General features: G+C 35.5%; 1 protein-coding gene across 7 annotated transcripts in view; it reads right to left on the minus strand.

Moving 5' to 3' along the window:
- Nucleotides 1-473: 473 nt before the first annotated feature.
- Nucleotides 474-24,042, minus strand: part of STXBP5 (syntaxin binding protein 5) — a 106,406-nt gene continuing 82,837 nt past the window's right edge. For 4 of the 7 annotated variants that reach the window (XM_066178890.1, XM_066178887.1, XM_066178889.1 and 1 more), the window contains 7 exons: nt 19,031-19,081; nt 14,675-14,914; nt 12,906-13,275; nt 10,278-10,443; nt 9,394-9,505; nt 6,922-7,142; nt 474-6,243 (listed from right to left, as the gene is read on the minus strand). In XM_066178890.1, coding sequence (XP_066034987.1) covers nt 6,202-6,243; nt 6,922-7,142; nt 9,394-9,505; nt 10,278-10,443; nt 12,906-13,275; nt 14,675-14,914; nt 19,031-19,081 — 1,202 coding nt within the window. In that variant the 3' untranslated portion in view covers nt 474-6,201. The remainder of the gene's footprint in view (nt 6,244-6,921; nt 7,143-9,393; nt 9,506-10,277; nt 10,444-12,905; nt 13,276-14,674; nt 14,915-19,030; nt 19,082-24,042) is intronic. The other 3 variants (XM_066178892.1, XM_066178891.1, XM_066178888.1) reach the window with 1 other exon arrangement.

Raw genomic sequence — 24,042 nt, forward strand, 5'->3', positions numbered from 1 at the left:
GACAGTAAATTTAATAAGACTGCAAGCTAGAAACTGGTCTGTGGCAAAGCTGAGCTTCAATTCACGAAAATCATACATCTGCTGTATTGTAAACATGGCAAAGAAAAAAACCAGCAGTTTCATCTCCTCTCCCCTTACACACTGGATTCTTCATTTAATAGACACTGACAAAATGCAGCTACAGAAAAGGCTGTGCTTTACTGAGTCTGTTAAATGAACGACCTTAACTTTTCTGGTAGCTTAAAAAGATAACAGGACTTCACATTGTCACCATTAGTATTTACATTTCAGAATGTTTTTAGGCATGTTTGGGGATATCACTGCAGATGAACCATTTCACACCTCTCGGGGTCCTTCAGGGCTACTCCCAGTCAGCCTGGCTGCTCTGCTTGTTATAAAGCACAACTCACACCTTCCTGCTGCTCTAGCTAGCAGAAAAATAACTGGTCAGGAAGAAAAGGAGTAAGCTACACTCATTTCAGGAGAGATTTGAATAGTTTATTTTGCCCAATCAAGAGCCCTTCAGCATAATGACACATTCATATACACATATATGAACATTTTTTTCTGAAACATTAATGTATAATACATTTTAAATTTAAAATACCAGCTGCACAGGTATTTTTATTTACAAAAATATTCCATACTTAATTTTTTAACTTCATTATGATGACATAGTTCAGTCCAAGTACATGTAAGTAAAATAACTCTATGCAATCTAACATAGTTGAGTTTGTAACAGTACAGTTTGCAGTTCATATGAAACTATATTTGTAGACAGATGGATTTGCAACCCTACCTAAAAATGCATATTCCAGTAATCATCCTCAGAAGAGCTAGTGGGGCTCAGCAAGACTTAACTGAAGAATAAGTTGCAATGAACATAAGGGAAAAAGAAAACACACATGTACACATTAACATATACAGAAACGAGAACTGCTACACATCAAGCATGCTTACCCAGGAGTGGGCAATGTTAGAAAAATTTACGGATGTATTTTTTTTCCCCCATGGTGCTGGTACAATGAAACAGCAGCATAACTAGAAAGCAGCATGTTTTCCTAGTTCTAACCACTACAGATAGCAGAGCTCAGGTCTAAAATAACACAGTACTGCTTATTTACAATTCTGTTTTAAAAGGGAATATTTAAAACATGTTCCCACCCCTCTCCCTTTCCATCACCTATGACTGAATGGTAGTGGTAATCCACATACAACTCCTTACATGTTTTCAATCGAAACAGTTTAACTTCTAGTTATTTGCCTGGTAATACGGAACTTAGGTACTAACAGAAAGAAATACAAGTGTCAAAGTAACCTACAGCTGTAGGTTAGCTTAAACGTTTCTAGGAGCACATGGAACTACGAAAAGAAATACTGATTGACATCTTTCATTTGATTGTTTGGTGTTTCTGCCTCATTTCTCTTTTTCCTATTTTTTCCCCCGCTTTTTAAATATTAATGCCTACATCTTTAAGTCTAAACTTTATAAGGTGTAAAAGAACCCAGAAACAGTACACTCATCGGACTTGAAACAGTAATAAGGTAGGTATATAGCTCATCTTTACAATGGGTTTAAGAAGAAGAAATTGGCCCAGGTTAGCTTTACGATGAAAACGGAAGTAAAATTGTTTTAAGTGATTCACCTACACTACACCCCTTTTTCCCGATTCTGTTCACTTCCACCCCTCAAGCATCTTTAATTTCTGTCTACAGAGTATTTGAAGATTTTGTGGTAGTAGCAGAGTTATCAACATCCACCCGAAAAGACTCAAATCCAGGAAATTGGCTGGCACGAGGGAAGGTTCAAGTGACAAGTTGTCCTTCTACCTGGAGAGGGAGGCAAGGCACTGCGGTCCTTCCCTCCCACACCAGACACTGTCTGCAGTCAGTGCCCACCCAGACATGTTAAACCACAAGCAGAAAGTAGAGGGCACTTCAGCCACAGACTTAAGTTTTCCAACACGTTTCAGATACAAAAAACCCCCAACAAAACAAACCCACATAAAAACCAACCTTGATTTACATGTAAAGAGCTGATGTATAATCAAAATACACAGATTACTCAGAGAAAATGTTTATTGGACAAATCTCACTTCAGTTTTGGAGAATTTTAAAAGTCCAAGAAATTGAGCTGAAAAAAGTCTCTCGTGTGCACCAGAAAAAAAACCCCAAACCATAGAAAACCAATCAGCCATGGACTGCAGCTATTGAGAAAACTTTAATATAAGGCTAGTTCCCTACCTTCTTGCTCCATACTTGGAGAATTGTTCAAGAATTTTCATAATGGGAGGTAAAAATAACTGATTATTTTCTGCAAAGCAAAATGGGCTATTTGTTTTCATTGCTTAGTAATTGTATCATCTCGATATGAGATATGAATGTATTCATAAGCTTAAAACAACTTCTATGGATAATATACATACTTTAAGTACTTTGACTTAAAACTTGAACATAAGTCTTTTTAAAATTAAACGTAGAAGTGTACATATAAAAATTATTTAAAACTAAAAGTATATTCTTAAGCAGTATGTATAAATATAACAGATTTCTTTTGTATTATCTAGTAACAAGTGTGAAAGTGTTGCAGTAATTTATAAACTGAATGCTGACACAGAATACGTGCCTTTCATCAGATTCTCTATTGTATATACATATTTTGCTAAGAAAACACACATTCTAAATAAATCACATAATTAGCAAAGGTGCCTGAAAGTAATCTGTTCTAAAGTCTTTATTGAACATGTGTGTTTATATACAAATAATGAACCTGAACTGCACAAATGCAGAAACAAAATTAAGGAATAAAATACCATGATTGAATTAAAGTGCAGGAAAAATTCAAGTTTAAAAGTTCAGGTAAGATCAGTGCCATTAATTAAGGAAAAAAAAAAACAAGGTAACAAAAAAAACCAAACAAAAATTCCCACCCCTCCCAAAAACCCCAAACCAAAATACCATCAAAAAAAAAACCAAACAAAAAAAATCCCAAAAACAAAACATAGAAAGGAAAATTAAAGGAAAACTAAAAGGAAAAAAAAAAAAAAGAAAATGAACTTGCTTCCAAAAATCCTCCTTTGGATGTAGCTTTCCAATATCACCTGCCATGCAAGTACCACCTCAGGCACAAAAACTTTGCATAAAGACAGACAAGGAACACAGCTATATATTACTATACTTTATAACTGACTGTTTGCTGAAGAACAAGTCACTGGAGATGCCTGTGGTGTAACACTTTCAGAGTGATTTGAAATACACACATATTTACACGTATCAGGATTCAAAAGTTACGATTTGGCAGGACTAAGGTGAAGAAAAGCTTCTTCAGTTTACAGTTCCTAATGAGACACACTACATATAAACAGATAGGTAGCAGCAGGTAGTTTCTTACTTTCATTAAAAAAAAAGTAATAGCTCAATTGTATTTTATAGTTTTCCAGACACTCTAAAAAATTTCACACAACTGAAATGCTAGTGAAAAATCCAGAGGTGCTTCCCTGCAAGGATTTCAATACACTTTGCTGTACAAAAGGTGCACCACCAATAGCACAATAAGATGCAATGATGTGTGTGATCGCCTTCCTTCCACTGGGAAGGAAAAAGTAACACTTTAGACTGAAATTGTACATAGCCCCTTTTTATTGACCAATTTGTGTTTTTATCTCGTGAGCAATCACGTCATTAGTCTTCCTAACTAGAAGCGTGCCCTGTACATAAGCAACAGAAGAGATTCAACTACGATAGATTCTGTAACACCAAATAAGCCACCACTCTTCTGGCACTGGCAGATGGTCTCTCATTGCCTCTTATTATTTTGCTTGCTGGTGGTTGTCAAATGTGTCTTGATGAGAAAGTTAAGTATGCTTTCCTCTCAAGCCAAGGTCATCTTCAATTGAATGATACCATAATTTGTTGAAGAATACTTTTGCAATCCTCTCCCCCAGAGCCTGACCAGATTAATTTCCCAGGATTCTGTTGCTCTGAAATGCACTTTATCTTCACCAGGTCAAATAAATAATGAATCATCTCAAATTAGAAATGTGAGACAAGGGGACAAGTGTCAGCTAGGGTGGGTTTTTTGGATGTGTTATGGGTAGTAGTTTATCTCATGTTCTTCTACCTGGATGTCTCACAAAATGGTGTTGAATATGCATTAATTAGACACTAAAAATAAATTAACATGCAGAGGCAAATATTGCATGGCAGACTGAGTTAAGTAACTCAAGTAAACATTGCCTCAGTAGTTATGGGACAGAGACATCAAGAAATCATAATACTGCTTATTTGAATTGTCACATTCTCATTTTTTAAGTTCTTTGAGCAGTGGGCATAGTAGGGCATGCCCTTGTAAAGGCAACACAATTCAATTGTCTTTTGAAATTAAATGCTGCTATACACCAAGTGAGAAAATTTATCAGTTTGTGCTTCAAAGCCCAAATATATTTGCCTCTCATTTGAAAAGTGATTTAAGAACCATAAGTAACTTCAATATTTTGCATCCTTGAGGTGTTTTGTAAGGTTGCCTTTTCTGTGTACCTGCAACATCACTTCACAATACAAATATAACCAAGGTTTTGCTTAGGGAACATTCAGAATGTTTGTGAAAAAAGAACACAAAATGCAATGCTTGGAGAAGAAAAACCCAAGTGATTAATTCCAGATAATGTAGACCTATCGGCTTCTAAGTACTCCCTTTTATAAAACAAAAGCAGTCAGTAACTATTCCTACTTAGAGGAAAAAGATCTAAAGGAATTTCTGAAATGCAAGCATTTATTTTAAGGAATCCTCTCTTTTAAAAAGAGCCCTGGTCATTCACACTGATATAGCTTTAGTGCAGTAGCCATTAACAAGTTAGCTCAGCTGTATTATTTACCTCACCCAAACTGAACATTATTTCAGCAATTCCTAAAGTTTTTGTGCACACTTTACCACTGCTTACAATGAAAACACTGCTTTAGAGACTAAGTCCAAACTTTAGGACAACTGCCTTTAGCGCTGGGTGGGGCTGAGACAGGTACTTGTAAAATAGCACTACTGGCAGAACCTAAAGATTTGCTAAACAACATACTGACAATTATTAAGTATTAGATGCTTGCTTGCCATTATTCATGCATCAGCACCTCCATGGTGTGTAAAACTTGAAAAACCTGAGTCCAAGGTTATCTGATTTCATAGTAGAGGACTAAAGGGGCATCTAGAACTTAAGTCTTGAGCAAAACTATCTCAGCTATTTGAATTAATGGCTGTAAAGATACATTCTGTTAAACATCTATAAAAACTCACAGCATGAATGGAACCCACAGCCAATTCTAAATGTTACACAACCTGAACCAATAACTATTTTTGGCAAAAATAATATTTAACTGAACAGAAGTTGAAGAATTCTTACCACAAGGAAGATGTTACCACATTTCACATTGCACAGCCATAACACAAATGAAAACTCCCAGCATGACACATTCCAATCATATTATTCACTTGACTTTTTAATGCAAAAATTACGTATTCTTTTTTTTTTTTTTTTTTGCACGTCACAGAATATGATGTGAATACAAGAATACTAGATCAGGGGTCCAAGAAAAGACTATGCACAGGTCAACTATGTATACAATTTTCAATAAGAAATCTTCCAAGCTTCCAGCTTTTCAAATGAAAGAAGTGACAGCAAACTTCAACTCTTCTTCAACAATAATGGTAAATACAGGGAGTCCTAGAGAGGGTAATTGTAAGCCAGCTACTGTCCAGCAAGACAAACAACTTGATTCCAGCTCTTGGACCCCTGATTTATTGCCTCTCCTTACAGGAGGGTATAACACTGGCAGCAATTACAATAGCACAAAAACTTTTGGCATATGAAATATTAACACAGGATTGACCCTGCATTGCCCCTGCCCATCTCACCACGGTTTCCCTTTACTCTCTATTCCACACGTTCCAGTTACCTTCTCTGTTCCAACTTTATGCTAACTAACAGCTAAGAAACACTCAAGTTTCTTTTTTGTGTGTGTGTGTGTTTCTTAGATACATAGCTCCTCAGTTAAAGCCAGGACTGAGGTAAAACAGTGTGTCATTTGTGCTAGGAAACAACAGTATCCGATGGTGAATACTCCTTTAAATTTCAGTGGTCCTCCCAAAATTAATGAAAAAACAAGATTTTTTTCATCAGGACAAAATGAAACAGATGTGATTGATGGGAGTCATCAGAATTGGTACCACTTCTTGTCTTTGTACTTCAACATCATCTAGAAAAAAAAAAAATTCTAATTACTATTTCTATAAAGTACCAAAATGTGCAATGACACAAACAAATAATATGCTTACAAAGCAGCATGAGAAAGAAGGATTTTAGCAAGGCTTCTCAAAGTTGCAAATGCATCGCTGAACACTGACTGCTTAGCATGATGAATTTTCTAATGGTAGCATCATTGCTGGTGATCTGGCCTCAGAAAAAGACATTTTTGGGAGAATGGGGAGGTTGCACAGGAGTATAGGGTGTGTAAAGAAGTCGGAGAACAGCCAGTCTATGGTAGTTACTGAGGAAAAAAAACCAAACTCGCACTTCAGAGGGTTTGCGTACAGCAGGATCTTTCTTAAGGACAGCACGAATCTGACATAAAGCATTACTCTTCTTACTAGTTCAGTGACAGTAAGTAATTCAGCAATAGGGATTGAGTTGCACATTTAGAAGCTTTCATGCCACTGGCAGCTGCATGCTCTAGAGCAACGTGCCATGAGACGAAGCTGTTTACAATTAGTACTTAATTGTTAGGAGTAACAAGTGATGGATGAAAGGGAAGTATCCTTTATCAATGATACTGCATGCCCTTTAGATATCTCTAACATGCCTTTGCAGAACTCAGTCACTTGCACAATCTGCATTCATTTGACAATCAGTTTAGTGTTCAATTTAACACACTCACCTCATGAGCATGTTTTGAGAAAGAATCAGCACTGTAAAGCATTGCTGCAGTTTTTTCTTCCAGTTCTCCCAGTTTCTGTCCTCTTTCATCCAATGCCAACCGGGCTCGTGCCAGTTCACCAACTACACCAGATGCTGCTCCTTTGACACCTTCGATACCCCCAGGTCCTGGAATATGCTGGGCAAGACTCCTTGATGCCTTCCCAGATGCCGATTCTCCAACTGGAGGCATTTACAAAAGCAGAAAACACAGAATAGTAAGTTTTTCTATCCTTATGACACGGATATCACTGAAACTAGTTTATATAGAGGTGTAATTTCTTTGCATGGAGACCAAACAGCTAATTGTAGGTATGACTATGAGCAACACTCACTACTCTATGTTACTAGATGTTACTACATTAAGAACTGAGACATTCAAACATATTTTCAAGTTTCCAGGCAGGTTATGAAAGTGTAAGCTCTTCACAGCTCAAGTGTGAAATTAAAATTCTGATGTTCATCAACAGAATTGTAAAAAAAAAAAAACATTTCACCAGCACAATACAGCTTATTTCATGTGGAATGTGCTTTGAGTTCAACAGACAAAGCAGAGTCTTGAAAATAAAAGTTGTGGTTAGTTCTGGAAGTGTTTTGCTGGTGTGTAAGCCAGCCAGCATGATTCCACCAGCAGAAGTTTCTTTTGATGGAAGTTCAATTTTACATGCAGACACCTAAAGATTAGGTGTCTATGCTGTCAATGTTGTAAAAACCTTGCTGAAAAAAAAAACAAACCAAAAAAACCCAACCCCCCCCCCCCAAAAAAAAAAAAAGTAATACAAAAAGACAGTATGGCTGCAAGAACAAATCAGCACAAATGGTCAGCTAAACAGCTCCAGACTCCAGTGGTGACACTGACTACATTGACTTTGCTCACAATGGGACATCCACCCAGTTGAATCTAGACACTTGACGTGCCAATCTCAGGCAGAATTGTACAGACTATGGAAATCTGAGTATTTGTTTTAAACAATGAAATGTGGTTTGAATATTTTCTTTTTTCTTACCTCTAGGAAAAGTAATACAAACTAGTTAAATACGTTTTGATGGAGCATTTCAAGACTCCCTGATTTGATTTTATGCTTCTATTAAGAATGATTCACATTTAAATTAGTACCATAAACACCTTTCTTTGAATTCCCAAAATAAGAAAGAGAAATCATTTCACTTATTACAGATTCTGCCGTGACCCTCATGGTAAATATGGCTAGTTTAATATGATTACTTTAATATGGCTACATATTCTCTAATGTCTTTTGAATTGTCACTGAACTCTCTGTCAGGCTACAATTCATTAGTATTTTTTTCTTCCATTCACTACTATTTTCCTTCTAAAGATCCAAGCCAAAACTTAATGGCGGAAACCTGATATGATATAAAGAGATAGCTTCTAAAGTTACAAGGTATTTTTCCTCTGTCTCAGTCATACTAAAGTATAATTTGTGAACCTAAATTTCTCTACTGGAATACTTGACCAACCTTCCATAGTATTATATATACATATATATACATAAAAACACCCCCAAAAGAAACCTTTAACACAGAAAGTGACCTCCAAGTATCTGATGTTTGCTCAAAATGTACAGGCACAAGTAATGAAGTCTAATTTTTATTCCGTAGAAATCAAAAGAACCACCATAAATTAAAGGACTAGCAGGACACCTAGCCCACTTTGATAGATACATTTCATATTAATAAGAAAAAGGTTCTTTAACATAATATTCTCTTGCATAATATGGTGTTGCATTTAGCAAATATCTAAATAAATATATAGATGTTATTTTCCTTAAATAAAGTTCTAAATGCCACCACAGTAACAAAAAAGGTGTCATCAAAAAAAAAAAAAAAAACCCAACAAAAAAACCAACCAACCAAACAAAAAACCAAAACACCAAGAAAATTATAAAGCGATGAAATTTTTGCCAAATCTGAATTTTACTGTCTTATAAACAGAGGACTGAATTGAAATATCATACAGTTCTGTCCTTGCTGTCATTCCTAGGGCATCTGTGCACAAGTAAAACAAAGAATATCTGCCAAATAACTGAAGTAGAGTTTTTATTTTCTCACTGTCTAGAACAGAATTCTGCAAAAGCAGTCCCTTTCAGTTTAACAGCATAAATAGAATCATGGTCAGTACTACAGGCTTCATAAAGATGAATAAAAAAGGATTATAAAAGAAGAAATGGGACAACTCATCTTCTGCTGAATAAATGAACTAAAAAACCTGTGGAAAAAAATAATACTAAGCTTTTCTGACCTTATTGGTAAGGCTTACAACACAAAATCTGTGAAAAAAGTATTTGTCTCTCCCTATTTTACTTTCCTCTTCAAAAAGGTAATGTTCTATCAACACAGGTAATATACTTATCAAGGATCACTGGCCTCCTTGGGAAGAAAAATACCAGAAAAATAACAATTAATGATAACTTACAGAGTTCTTCTCTGTCAAGTGACTGTGCCCCACCGCCGAACAGGCCTTTAAAGAACCCCCTGTTTGGTGCTTCTGGTGTTTCTACAGGAGTGAAGAGCTCACCCAGCATTTCCTTTGCAAATGAAAAAGAGACAACAAGGCATAAATTATTAAAAAGAATGGAATATTCTTTCACTTTCAGGATTTATTTAATGGATTTGAATTTCAAAATAAATGTGCTTTACTGGGCATCAGTCTTTGCAAGGTGATGTAGGAAATAGAAAAATAAGAACATAAAGAAATTTTGTCCAAACCATCTGCTTCTGATGGCTGCAAGCTTAGAGCTCATGGAATTCAGAAGCAAAGAAATGCATTCAAGTGAAGCTTATTTGTCCCTCAAAAACTTGGGCAAGACTCCTGACTTTGTCCTATGGAAACTGTATCTACAAATACTTATATCCACGTAGCAGTATGAAAGTAAAGCCAGCAACTCTGCTATTTCATTATTCTATACAACTACCAAGCTGAAGCATGACTGAGAATTTTTCAAGCTGTTAATACCCCTGAAACATAACAGCTTCCTTCAAATATCCTGAGTTAGCATTCCCCACTTGTGCCAGCACACACCTCCCCAGCGTCAATTGATCAAGGGAATTTTAACTGTTAAAATTTTAAAGAAGGAAATTTCCTGTTGATTAAAATGAAACTAAGCAAGAAACTGATTCAACTACAATAGCATGGATGAAACAAAAACTTAGGGTAGATGTGATTCATCCAGAATCTGACTCTACAGTGAAGAAAAACAAAAGGGGGGAAAAAAAAAATCAAAGCATAAAAGCCTAAATTCTAAATTCAGCTCAGAATCTATCTAAGAAAAAAGCGATTTTTTAAAAAGAGTTCATTACCTGAAGATTTTCACATGTTTCTTGGCTGTAGGTGAGCCTCTGTATTTCAGTTGGTGAGACAAGATAGAGTGCTTGTCCATTATTGGTAAAGCAGAAAGTTCTGGCTATTCGCATATTGGTGAGTGGCAGGTAATATACATCCAACAATGGCCTTAAACTTGGCAAACTTAAGGAAGAGAATTGAAAAGCCCATTAAATATAGCAGAAATGTCTTATTGATCAAATGGCTCATTTTTAAAACTGCAATACATAATTTTTTCTCTTCCCTGTCTGCATGAGTATCACATAAACAGGTATCATTTAACAACTTACAGAATCTCAAAGCATCAGCTTTTTCAAGGTAGCACCTCAAAAGTGAAATTTAAACATCTGCATCACAGATGCATTTAAAAGCATTTTTTAAATGACAGTCTGAGCATGTAAATCACAAATTCATTATTTAATGAATTAGATATTACTTAATTAACAAGGTATTTTGATAAGTATCTACCAAGAGTTTACAATTAAACATCCTGTTTCTTCTTTCAGGTTAATAATTTCTCCTCAACTACAAATATAAGTCTAAAAGATCTCTCCTCGAGAAAATTTAGAAATATGAGTGTGCTGTCAAAGGAATGCAGAATACAGTAGCCTCAAACAATCTTATGAATCAAGTCCCCCTTTTTTCTCTGACTAGATATTGAAGAGAAAGTCCTCCTAGAGCAAAGTTTGCTTACCTTGTATTTTCTGATTCTGTACATCTAACTGCAGAACTTACTGTATCAATCTATTGAAGAACAGACAGCACACTTGGGCTAGAACAATATTCCCCTACCAAACAATCCTCTCCCTCAATGTGATAATACAAGTAAGAAGGGACAAAACACCTAATTTCTTGACAAGCAGAACCCAAAATAAACCACTGTCTCAAACATCCCCTGTGAAGGTATTCTAAAAAATTTACAAAAGTTGTTAGCTGCCAATATCCCAATATACAATAAACAGCTTCTGCTGCAGACACCATCCACATAAGGTTATTAATTCTAGACACTAAAAAAGCAGCAAAGGTTTTTAACTGAAGTTAAAACCAAAGAAAGATGTAGTAACCACAACAGCATCTATCAACAGTTGCTTTTTTTTTTTTTCTTTTTGCATGATGCTGAGATTGCCTTCAGAGGCAAGTTTTAAAAGTAAGAAATAAAAAGCAATATTCTCTTGCAAGCATATCACCTAGATATGACACCTCTGCCACACATGTATCTAAAGTAAGAATATTCCTAAGAGAGTCAGTAACAGGGAAGTGTTTTGTTTCAGATCAATGGGGGCATAAAACATTCTTACAGCTTCAAAACACAAAAAACATTAGAACAGATAGGACAAGCATGACATCCATGAGAGCATTTTCATTGTTTCTGTTACAGATTTGTTTGTACTAAGTCCTATCTGAATTTATACCAGTAGTTAAGCATGGGGCATCTTGGGCATGGTATCTGACAACTTTACACAAACTGCTTTCTAAGGTCCAGTCCCCAGCAGGAATTCATGCTTACAAAATGGAGCTCAGCATTGGAGTCCAACTTCCCCACACAAGGTAACAATTCAGCATTTATAATTTAGCATATATGCAGAGTTTGTTAGAAAACAATGTGAATCCTGAAGAAGACAGGATTTGTTTCAATATATGGTATCTGAGCATTACTAAGTTTAGTTTTAATTAGGAAAAACAATACTCTTTGCCCTGCAAGGTGAGCAGCATTTTGTAGAGATGTTTAGAATACATAAAACATGGGATATACACCAATGGAGTTAGAGATTTACATACTACAATTGAAAAGCAAGTTTTGATTCCATCAGTTTTAGTTTACTCCTAACAACTTCCTAAAGAAATATTCTTTACAGAATTTTCCAAGCTGAAAGCTTCTTTTGGCAACCTTAAAAATAGTCTTTTAGGAACTTTACTGGCATAATGTTATAGGGTCATGTTCCATCCTCATCTTGTCATGAGGCCACAACTAAACTGCAGGTGCAAGGGTGTAAGTATATATACACTTCTGGTTTCGAATAAAATAGCACTTAGAAACATTTAAGAATAGGACAAGAAAATTACATAGGTGACCTGTAAGTATATTTAAACACTACTACTACACATGTTTAAACTCATAACCTAAACTCCTTACTTTAGATGACTTATTACTGTACAGCTGCTAGCAGTTAACCTTGCTTTCATAGCCTAAGGCCTTTATGACACAAGCAAACTACACAATAAAATACTGAGACATGAGTGTAACGCAAATAGCTGCACAAAAATAGGCAGAGTTCTAGTCAGATGCAAGCTAAAGGTCAAGGCAGTTTTCTCCATCAGGGAGTAAATTCAACTTTTAGACAAACTTTAAGTCATGGACCTGTATCACCTGTTTGAAACTATGTGTTGAGTCAGTGTAGCTTGAGCTAAAGCGGTAAACTTTTCATGTGTTAAGGACAAAACTAATAGGAATATGTGCAATCAAAATTATTCAGGCTCAAGTGTTAGAGAATCATCAACCTTGAGTGAATGGAATTTTTTAAAAATTCATCATCCTGTGGAAAAGGAACCTGTCTGTGTAGTAGAGGACTATTTTTATATTAAAGTTATTATCAAACAGGTCTTACCTAAAAGTCATAATATGTCCATTGGCACAGAAACATGCAAGGCAGATACTGTTACTCAATGACACTATGTCTCCACGAAGAACAAAAGAAGTCTCTGTTATATTTTGCTTATAAATACAGTTCTGGGATGGTAATGAGATAACTTTTGCTTGCTTTTCTGAACATATCACTGCATATTGGTTTTCACTGATTTCCTGAGAGGAAGAAGGGGACACTGAGACAGGTCGTCGCTTTTTCGCTTTTTCTTTTTCATCTTTATCTTCAGAAACATTGTGTTCTTTCCAGGGTTCATGTGCTGGTGGGACCAAAGATCCTGTTGTGTCCAAAAAAGCCATTCTCAAGATCGCCCCTTTTAGCCTCAGGATGGTTCCTAGGAAAGAATAGTTGAGCACATTTCTAAAACAGTTCTCCTAAATTGCTTTTCAAGCTACAAAATATTCCTTTAAGAAGCTAGGAGAACAAAAAGAAAGCAAGAACTTCAGTATGCCTCCCTAGAAAAACAGATGTACACAAACCTTGGGCATTTATCCAAAAACCAATGAAGCACAAATGCAATCAGGAAAATGTTAAACAAGTTTTCAAGGATAAAGTGGGCACATACCCTCTCATTAATTTCAAGGGAAATTTATTTGTATTTAAGTTCAGTATCACAAATCCAACTCATTTCATTCTCTCCTACTGAGGACACAGTATGTTTAATGTTAACAATAAATATTATTAGTCAAAGGTGAGTACCACCTTTTCCTTCAATTGGTTCAGAAAGCATGTGCGGTTTTCTTATTTCTCCCTTGTAGTTCACACTTGAATCCACTTCTCTGGATTGAAATGAAAAAGTTTTTCCTCCTTACTGTTCAAATCACTGTCTCTGTAGGCGAGATCTTAAGCGAATAAATTTTATTTTACTTTAATTTATTCACACATAAGTAAACAGCATGAACATTTGCTAAGTACAAAATATAAAGCAATATCTTTTAAGGATTATGCCGCAGATCCAAAGAGGAGACACACTGCCTAGCCTGCAGCATTGCCTTCATGACCAAATGTTACCAAATCTGACCACTGCTGCCAATAACTCACTCAATGGGCACAAATCCCATATATGGTCTAGATGTCCACTCTTAATCGTTCCTATAACCAAACAGCATTGCAATTTGTATGTTTGATACTTTCAATGTAGCAAAATGGATTACAGCAGCACATTCTGCATGAGACAGTGGTAGCAGGAAAGCTAAATCTATGACTAACAGCATATCCAATAAACCATTAATACATAATTACAACAAAATCCGTTGCTGTGCATCAGAAAAATTAGATACAAGACCTTTCACAGCAATCCAAAGGAATATATTTATCACTAATATTTCAAGCTAGTTGTTCAATTTACAGCCTTAGTTTGCACCCCCTTTTCTTGCTGGAGGAAAACTGATTAATTCTTACCGCATGACTAAAAAAAAAAATAAACTGAGCATTTGATCCTATTCATCTCTTCTGCTATCTCTGTTTAACAACTGCAAACGTTTTCTCAGCAACTAAACACTAAAGTTATGTTTTTATATTTTGTGAAATTGTACTTTTCACTTTTCCAATTTGAGAAACTCTGGTAACAAAGTAACCAGTCTAGATTGCTATTTAGGAGCTAAATCAATGGAATATATATTTTAATTAATCAATTATTGAAAAGAAAACCCCAAACAGTTTCTTAAAAAAACATGAAGAACGACAACAGTACTTTATCAAAGCATACTTTAGCCTGTCTGCTTTGTACATACCACTAGGAGAAACAATTACTGGCTGAAGAAGTCTTTGCTCTCCTCCTGGGGGTAAGTTCAGTACAATGACAAGCACTGTACCCAGTGTGGTCCCAACCCACAGGCATGGGGAAGGTGATGTATCAGCCTTTCTTGTGAAAGTCTCACAAAAATGAAGAGCTGAAATTGCCTCGCGTGACTCTTTATCAATGCTAGTTACACTAGAACTCCGGGAGCGACTGAAAGAGTTGTCTTTGACATCTGAAAATAAATCAGCATTAATTAAAAAGAATGACAAATTGCAGGGATCAAGAGAATTTAATTGTTTTTTTTTTTCTTTAACATCAACTCTATTCTAACTATAACGCTACTGATTTTTGTACCCCCATCCTTCCTTAATCATATTTTCTTATTCCCCAGTTTCCAGCTGTTTCTTGAGCAAAGCACCCAGTCTTTGTTGCAGAGGTTGCCATTAGGTAATTAACATGAACAATTTTAAGGCATATTTCTGTCTTCTAGAGCCAGAGAATAATAGTCATCAAGTGGTACTCTTTTAAAGAAGTTCAATTACAAACCTCTCTGCCAATTAGTTAATTGATCAGATGAAAAAATATTGGTTCCCATGGAACACAGTTAACTAATCTTAGGAATATACAAATATTTTATGTTAGGAAAAGCAGTAACATCTGCACAGCATGATAGCATGGAACCTGTAATGACTACAATATTGTTCCACTTTAGGAAACTGTGTGCAGGAGATGTAACAGGTTATCTATACACCCCCAAACTTTTAGTAAGAGAAAAACAAATGCGATCAAATGCCACCTGGTACTGCTATGCAAAGCTGAAGATTTCCATTTGGAATGCTGTAGCACAGTGTCAGTAATAGCACTAAGGCTTTTCTGGATGTCTGGCTCACTGTTTGGCAACAAGTGAATTCTAATGTTAGCAAAAGTCAGTGTGCTGCTCCACTTCTGCTGTAGGCTGTCTGTAGGTGTGGCAATACCTAATACATCAGCAGACACTGAATTTATCCGTGTATTCACAAATTAATGCTATACTTTCTAATTTCATAATTGCAAATTTTTAGCACAAGACAGCCCTCACCAGCGAAAGTTTGATGCAATTTATATTTTACTTTTTAAAAAGTAACTCAAAAATCTTTTGAGTAGGGTATAGACGCAATCGACATTTTAATGCAGGATTAAGAGCTAAAGAACAACATTCAACCATATACTATTTGGAACTATTACTATGTTAGTTTCATTGAATTATTGAAAAAATTTCTACAAAGAATATCTAACATGCATTTGGAAAGCATACATACTAGATTTCAACTGACTAAATACACACATCTACTTAACATAAACAGTGAATCTTCTCAGGAGATAATTGCCTCATTCCAACAAGGATAGAAAAAAACATTGTCTTGTTGAATTTTAGCTGTCAAATATAAAACATGGATTATAGAAACTAACTTAATCACTCAGATGTTGACATACTGTTTTCATATTAAAAACAATAAATCCAGTGTAAAACAATGAAAATAATAATTTGTTTTTATAAGTCTTCTAATGACCACCACCTCTTATGATGCTTGTTTTGTTCAGGCTTGAGTATTTAATAATTTAATGTTTTTTTCCAACTTTAACATGGATTAATCAGTCTGAATATACGCAATCATACTGTAACTGCAATAAGCATAGCTTCACATGTGCATTTTTGAGTTCTAGCTAGTTGATTTGAAGAGTGTATGTACAAATTCCAGAAGCATTAGAATGGACAGGAGAAAACCAATAAAAACTAACTTGTCAGACAATATGGGCATTTTGGAGAGTGGACAATCCATTCAGAAGAGAGAACAGAGGGTTAAAACTTAACTCCTTTAGTGCATCCTATTTATCCTAAAGTCAAGGAAGAAGTTTGTAAATGGATTAGATTCAGATGAAGAGGAAGGAACAGCAGAATGATGAATCAGTACACACCATCAGAAGGATGGAGAGATGAGGCTCTTTCGAGGAAGTAATGCAAGGAATAGCACTTAGTTGCAGTAGCATCTTAATCACTGAATTAGAACATTGAAAAGCAATGGTATGATGCAGACAAGGGTATGATCAAGATAACTTCTGTTTTAGAAAGCGGAGGATAAATACAGAAACACAGAGCTTAGATTTTATCTGTTCAGAAAGGAAAAGGAGCCAGTTAAAGATCTAAAGATAGAAAACTAATGTGAAAGAACAAGATCATGGAAGAGTAGGTTTCAAGAAGCCATGGAAAGAAATGAGAGAAAATGATAAGGCTAATGAATTTAGGAGAAAGGCATTTCAGTTGTCTCCTACAGCCAGTAGATATGGCCACATAAGTGACAAAATTACAAGCAAGCCAACACTGAAGAACACTATGCAAAAGCTATATCACTATGAGAAAAGACAGAAGCAAAATTAAATGGATTTGCTTAAGAAAGTGATTTACAGACCTGAAAACCTAGAATTTTACACAGAACAAAATGAGGTCTCTAAGCACAGATATTCACATACATGCAAAGTCAAAACCAGTCAAAGGCTTGAATTCACAATTCAGAAGGTACAAACTATTTTATGAGTTTATCAGAAATGATGCAACAAAAACCCCCTTCCATTATTTCAGTAGAAGGAACAGCAAATATTAAGTGACGTAGAAAACACTAACTCTTTCAATATTGGAAAGTGCTGAAAAAAATTCAGCATTCACTTTTCACCTGTTTTCATTAGGAAAAAGTAACACTTCCAAGTACTTATCGCCATCAAAGAACTGGGAGGAAAAGAGCAGAATTACAATTGGTTAATTTTTAAGAGTAAATGTCCTCCAGCTTGCCAAGTATGAAATTCACCCTATACCAGAATTATCCCTAAACCATTAGTAAACATAGTGTGGAACGACAGAAACGTATTGAAAAAAGTTGTTACATTCTTCTGCTCTTCTGGGCCAACATGGCCATAGTCAAATCGGTCTACTTCAGGACACTGAGTTTAAAAGATGAGGAAAAATTCCATTTCCAGAGGAGACTAACAGAAGCCACCCTAGGTTTAGGTACCATAACCTAAAGAAGGAACTGAATTCTGTAAAGAAAAAACACCTGTAAAAATGAAATTAGAGATACGATAACAGATTTCAACAGAAAAAAAATGACTAACGAAGATAGAGAGTACTTGTTATCCCTCTTTATCATGGAAAGGACAAGAATAAGTTAATATGGAAGCAAGGAAGCTTGGTTAAATAACAGGAAATCTGTTCAATTAGACTATACAACATTGAAACTTTGTCTGGTATATTTCTAAAAACATATTTATTGGAGGCTCATGAATACATCAGAGGTTAAATTGTCAAAACATCTGTATCTCTGCTAAAGGATCCTTGCCAATTCTTGGATAAAGATTCTCAGCGGATTACTTCCAACTTCACATTTCTCTAAGAGGGGCAAGCTGTAATTGTAAATCAGGGTGGTCCAGCTCAAGTTTCAGAATATCCCAGTGCCCCGGACTTTTCCCCTTGTTGACAGCAGCAGCAGCACCTGGCAAACACACAGTGCTACAGCTGCCAGTCTGATTCTGGCTGTCTTCTGCTGGGCTGGTGATGGCAATTCTGCTGCAGAAAGAGGAGCAAGCTGTAGCAGGCAGAAGGCAGCTGCATTTATTACTGTAAGTCTACAGTTGTCCTCCATCATCATCTTTAGAGAACAAGTCAGAGGAGTTGGATCTGATCTAACAGCTGGCAGTCGAAGTATTTAAAAATCCCCAACCTACTCTTTTGTATGCTGTTTTGGTTAGGCAACACAATGACCTTTAGTACTATAGGCCTCACCACTGAACTGATCCTTATTTAAAAAGTTACTGTGCATTTTCAAGAAAAATAAATTCTCAGACTGGTCATCCATCCAAACAGCTGTATAATACTTTACTTTAGAGAGAGTGGTCACAAGACAATTAACATTTATAAAACTATGCCCAACTACTTGTTGAGAGCACCTCAACATATCCTGTTAAGATATTTCATTTTTCAATTTAAAGTATATCAGATGGTCCTAAACAAGCAGCAGTTTTCCTAATGCTGTCTGCTTATTGATGCTTTTGCTATCACAGCACTACTGATAAAGTGAGTGACAGATGCCTAAAAATTATGATGAAAGTGTGATAAGCCATATACAGGAATTGCAGGCTTACCTTACGATGACAGCAATGACATTTTGTGCCTGAGAGTCCCCAAAAAGAGTGGAATTAAAATTTTATTTCTACACTTCAGATAAATGCAAATAAAGTCATGATAGCTTACATAATTTAGGCCTCTTTAACATACTCACATTCAGATTTAGTAAAAATAAAATCAACTATATAAACTTACCTAAATCAGGCTTTAACTCAGTTGGCAAACTTAGCTTCCTGGACATCTTTGCTGAAAAGTGAAGTATATCCTTTTTTTAAAAAGAATAAACATAATTTTGCTGGTCCTAATTTGCTTCTTTCATAATATTTAATATAATTGTTTATTACATTCATTGAGGTACTTCAAAGGATTTCCACTAAAGCAGAGCGTCACTTCATCAAGTGAGGGGTGCAAACTAAATCATCAAAGGCAAAATCCCTAAATAAAGCATCTTATGACTTTTGCTGAGCTTGATTTCTCTTCAGGCTTCAGGCAGGACTTAATGCGGATGAACTTGTCTTTGGCCCAACCTAAAGTTTTAACTCCCCAGGTGAGAGGTCAGAATTGCAAGGATGTGCACTGATTCTTACCAAAAGTTAAGATTTCCTCCCCCATTCTTATACTCTACTTTCTGTTTAAACCTGAGACATTTAAAATAGAAAAAAAACCCCAAACTTGAACGCTAAAATTAATGGACACGTGTATAAAGCTAATCACCTGAGATAATATCCAAAACCTGAGAAGAATGGAGACATTACAGGGAAGGATCATAATCAGCAGTGTAGAAATACTTGCAACACATTCAAAAAACCAGAAAGATTCTGATAATACTGCTCAAGTGAAAAACAGCACTTCAACTCATCCCTGACTTATAAATTCTTTATATAGGAATGGAAATATTGCAGTCCATTTAAACTGCAATGCAACACAAACAAATGATGCTAAAAAAACCACCACAAGTAAAGTAGTAGGCATACATACCCCTTCCATCTTTCTTTCAATAATTACTGGAGAAGGAATTATTTTGATATAGTTTATCTGCTAGACCAGGACTACACTTTAAATTTATTTCCCAGCCGCATGCTTCAGTTTTGATGTATCATAAATTCTTTATGATCATGCATGGGAAATACTTCTTTTCCTAAAGTAGATACTGAGCATAGCCTCATAATTCTAGGAGAACCTTGAAATGGATACCACTCAAAGCAGCCTGAATCCTGTTGCTTTTCTCTGCTGAAGTTGGAGTTATCTCATCCTAATTATCACTTTAACAGAAATCATTCCAATTTCTACATACCCTGAAGAACAGTATGTGACTTAAAGTTACTTCCATTCCTTCCAAAAGTTAAATACTTCACTGTATCATCAATTATGCTCATCAATATTGCAAATGCTAGTTATCTGAATAGTTGAACGGTTTTATCCCTGTCATACATCATAAAAATTTGAGAACAAGACTCCAGAAATAATCTTCTAATTTCCTTTATGTGTCAATGTTAAAAGTATGTTTGAATGAAATTGAAATTACTTACTCTCAGGGAGAAATGCTAATCACCTATTTTAGTGCAGGCTGAAACAGAAAAGGGCAGCCTGACTACTTGTTTTCTACCCTAATCCTTGCATTAGCATTGGCAAATACCTGACTCAACAGTGAGGCCAAAAATCATCTAAATGAGGTTTCTGCCAAGGGTTGCCTCCAAACAAGATCAACTCCTATTTCAGATCAGAGCTCAGAGATACAAACAGAAAATCAGGATACACAACAACACTAGTGACAAGGAGCCCATCTTTTTGCTGTCAGCTTGAACTCAAATCAGCTTCCAGAGAGATCATGAAATCTATCTGGAATAGTGAATTACAAAATGGGCATTCCTCATAACACTTATTTTCTCTGTTAGACATTTAAATAGTTAAGAGCTGAGATACTGAACAAAACCTCAAGTATGTACACAGAAAACAACTGAAGCTATTTTTGCCTTACAACAGCTGTCACCATGTGTAAATACCTTAACCTATTTAACTAACTGAAGACCATTACCAGTCACTCTTGGCTTTTCAAATAGAAACATTTAGCGCAATCTTAACAACTGGGAGAAAACTGACAAAAACAAACAAAAAACCCCCACAAACAAACAACAACAACAAAAAACCCAAACCAAATAAACAACAACAACAAAAAATCACAAAAAAAAAAAAAAGAAGATACAAGGTTTTAGATAATAGTAAGTATAGGCAAATGTGTTGGATTCTGAGAGCTGATCCAGTTTTAGTTTTTTGTTCCTTAGTAAAAGGCCAGCTGTGTGAACTAGGCTGGTAAGATAAAACAAATTTGTCAGACAATTTTCAACACACACTGAACTATACCTCATTAATAGGACAAGAGGATACATGAATTGTTAAAAAGGATATCATTACTGGAAATTGTGAATTACTGTGCTATGCAAAAAAACCCCCAACATTTCAAAACATATGTTAATGTGTCAGAAACCTCAATAATTCAAATGTAAATGAGAAATAAGAACCTATTCCAACAGCAATAGTGCCATCTTGTGTTTAAAGAAAAAACTGTCTTAACATGCAGCAAGAAAATAGAAATATTTCACAGCTAAGCCCTTTTTACCTAACATTACTCAATAATAAAAAAAAACCCAAAACAAACCCTGCTTGTATTCACACTGGCTTATGTTTTACAATATTTGATAAATTCAGGGGTTTTATGCCTCAGATGAAAACCAGCAACATGCTAGATACCTTGTACAAAGGAAAAGATATAAATCAGAACAATGGAAGATACAGGATGGAGATCTACAGAGAGAGTTTTCAGTGTTAGACTTTTCACTCCAGCTGTACTACAGGGCAGAGGTGATGCCGACTGCTCCTGCTGCACGTGGCTGATTTCAAATAGTAGCTATCATATCAGAGTTCAATATCTCTCTTGGGGGTGGTGGTTGCTGCAGCATTTACAGCCCAGACTGGTGTGAGACAAGGACACAGATCAGGGAGCTGTTGTGCTGCTCCTGGCACACTGCTGCTCAAGACAACAGTGACTGCTGTGCCCGGGTTTAGACCCACATTTAATATTTCTCTGAATTAGAGAACCTAGAGTAATACACAGGTGCACACACATGTTGTGTCAACATATATATAATTAGGTATCACATTAGAGAATTATCCAAACCCAAGGATTCTTGGAGACTTCTCACAGGTCAGGTTTGGGAAGGTAGGTGTTAAAATATGAAAGACTGCCTTTCCACAACATGTTAGGTGCCAATATAGCAGGAACAACCTTCAATTCAATGACAAAAAACCTGACGCCTGAGGAGGCTTCTCAATAGGAAGCTGTGGCTTTGAAGTAACAGTTACATTTTATTTGCAGTGGGTTATGCTGAGCTGATAATTTAAAATGTATACCACATAAGTTTGAGAGCTACGCAGTGATTTCTCCTCCATTCCTTTTGTTTTAAAATAAAATTCTAAAGATGATAAAGTAGACATGTGTCTTGGAGCTTTTATATCCATGAGAACAACTTATAAAGCCTACTTCATATAACATCACATGACAAATTACTAAGCAGTTTAGAATTTGTTAGAGATACCAAAGTTCCCAAATTATTCTATATTTGACAAAGTGAAATATTTACATTACCAATCAACAAATGTTGAAATCTTTAAAATTCATATGAGAATAATAAAACCATTTTAGAAGAAACTGTAGGAAAACATGTACTTGGATACATCCAAAATAAGATCAAAGTATTAAAAACACATTGAAAGAAACGATCTTTGACATTAGGGCAAATAAGTACTTATTATGAACATCTTAAAATTTAATTCGATGAAAATATTAACGATCAATTAGTATAGCAATGTTTCAAAAATTTAGGTGTACACTTAGAATGTAAGAAATGTGAGAAACCTTTGTCAGTACTGACAGCAGGGATTATAAAAGTTTGGAACTAAATCTACTCATCTTAAATCTGTCTACTAATACTGTTAGCAATTATTTTTAAATTTATAAAGTACAGGAAACAAATATGACCAATCTTCCTGAGAAGTGTTTGACATGTAGCCTACTAGAACAGTTATAAAGGTTTTAAAATTTACCATATTTTGCAGGCACCGATACTAAAGGTTTTTCCAGAAATGGTTGTTACATCTTAACTTCCAACACAATTTGTATCCATAATATTTAATCACTTGTATCTCTTCACACCAAATACTTAACTAATTATGAGTAAAGCAACAGAAGATTTTGCTTACATTGAAGCTGGATCCCAATGTCTTTCTATAAAAATGACACAGCCTTAGAAAATAAGTGCTTCCTACCAATTCTTCTTTCTGTAGCATACTTCTGCATATTACTTCACAGCATATTGTTTATACCTTCAAATAGGTGACATTTGTAAGAGAATGGGCCAGACTCAATACAGGCTACAGTACTTTCTAAAATTTCTAGAAGCGCTTAATTACATCAAGTATCTCAATATCTTCAACAATTAACTATAATTTTTTTCAAGGTTCATCTTTGATGCAAATAAAAGGGAAACATGACCCAAAAGCAACACATTCACAAGAGGTCTTTAACTGATCTACTATCCATTCCTTAGCACTCACAGTTGAGTATTTAGAAGAAAACAACAAACCAGACCAACTGATAGAAATGTTGGTGCATGAAGCATTTGCAGATTGTTTTACTTGGGCTGTTGTTTCAGTTTTACAAGGTTTTTTGATCCTCTCACCAATCACAGAAATCTTGTTTGTTACTGTCACTAAATACAGAAATCTGTAGAAATAATGATGCTCTACATCAGTTGAAATAAGGGTATAAATTGACAATGGCTTCATGTTCATAACTGCGTGTGTGATGCAACCACCTTGCAGCCCTACCACTGAAAAGAAATTACTTCACATTTTGCTAGCAGTATTCCCTTGCTCCCTGTTCCCATGTGACAAACACAGGAGTGACAATAACAGCAACTGAAGTTACCAATGTAAATGATTTTAATTCTGTTTTGCACATTTAGCAGGTTCTATTTCACACATTGACAAAGAAAGGAAAGAAGTTGAACTGATTGATCTGTGTGCCAGTGCAGAGAGCTATGACCATGCCATATACATCAAATACATCAAATTCATCCCTGAGAACACAGTTGATGGCAATTTGTTTCATACAACAAGGTGATGGTAATGACAGTGATATTTTACAAAAC

Source organism: Chamaea fasciata, unplaced genomic scaffold, assembly GCF_029207755.1.
Source record: "Chamaea fasciata isolate MVZ Bird 193981 ecotype frontalis unplaced genomic scaffold, bChaFas1.0.hap1 SCAF_3, whole genome shotgun sequence".
Lineage (NCBI taxonomy): Eukaryota > Metazoa > Chordata > Aves > Passeriformes > Sylviidae > Chamaea > Chamaea fasciata.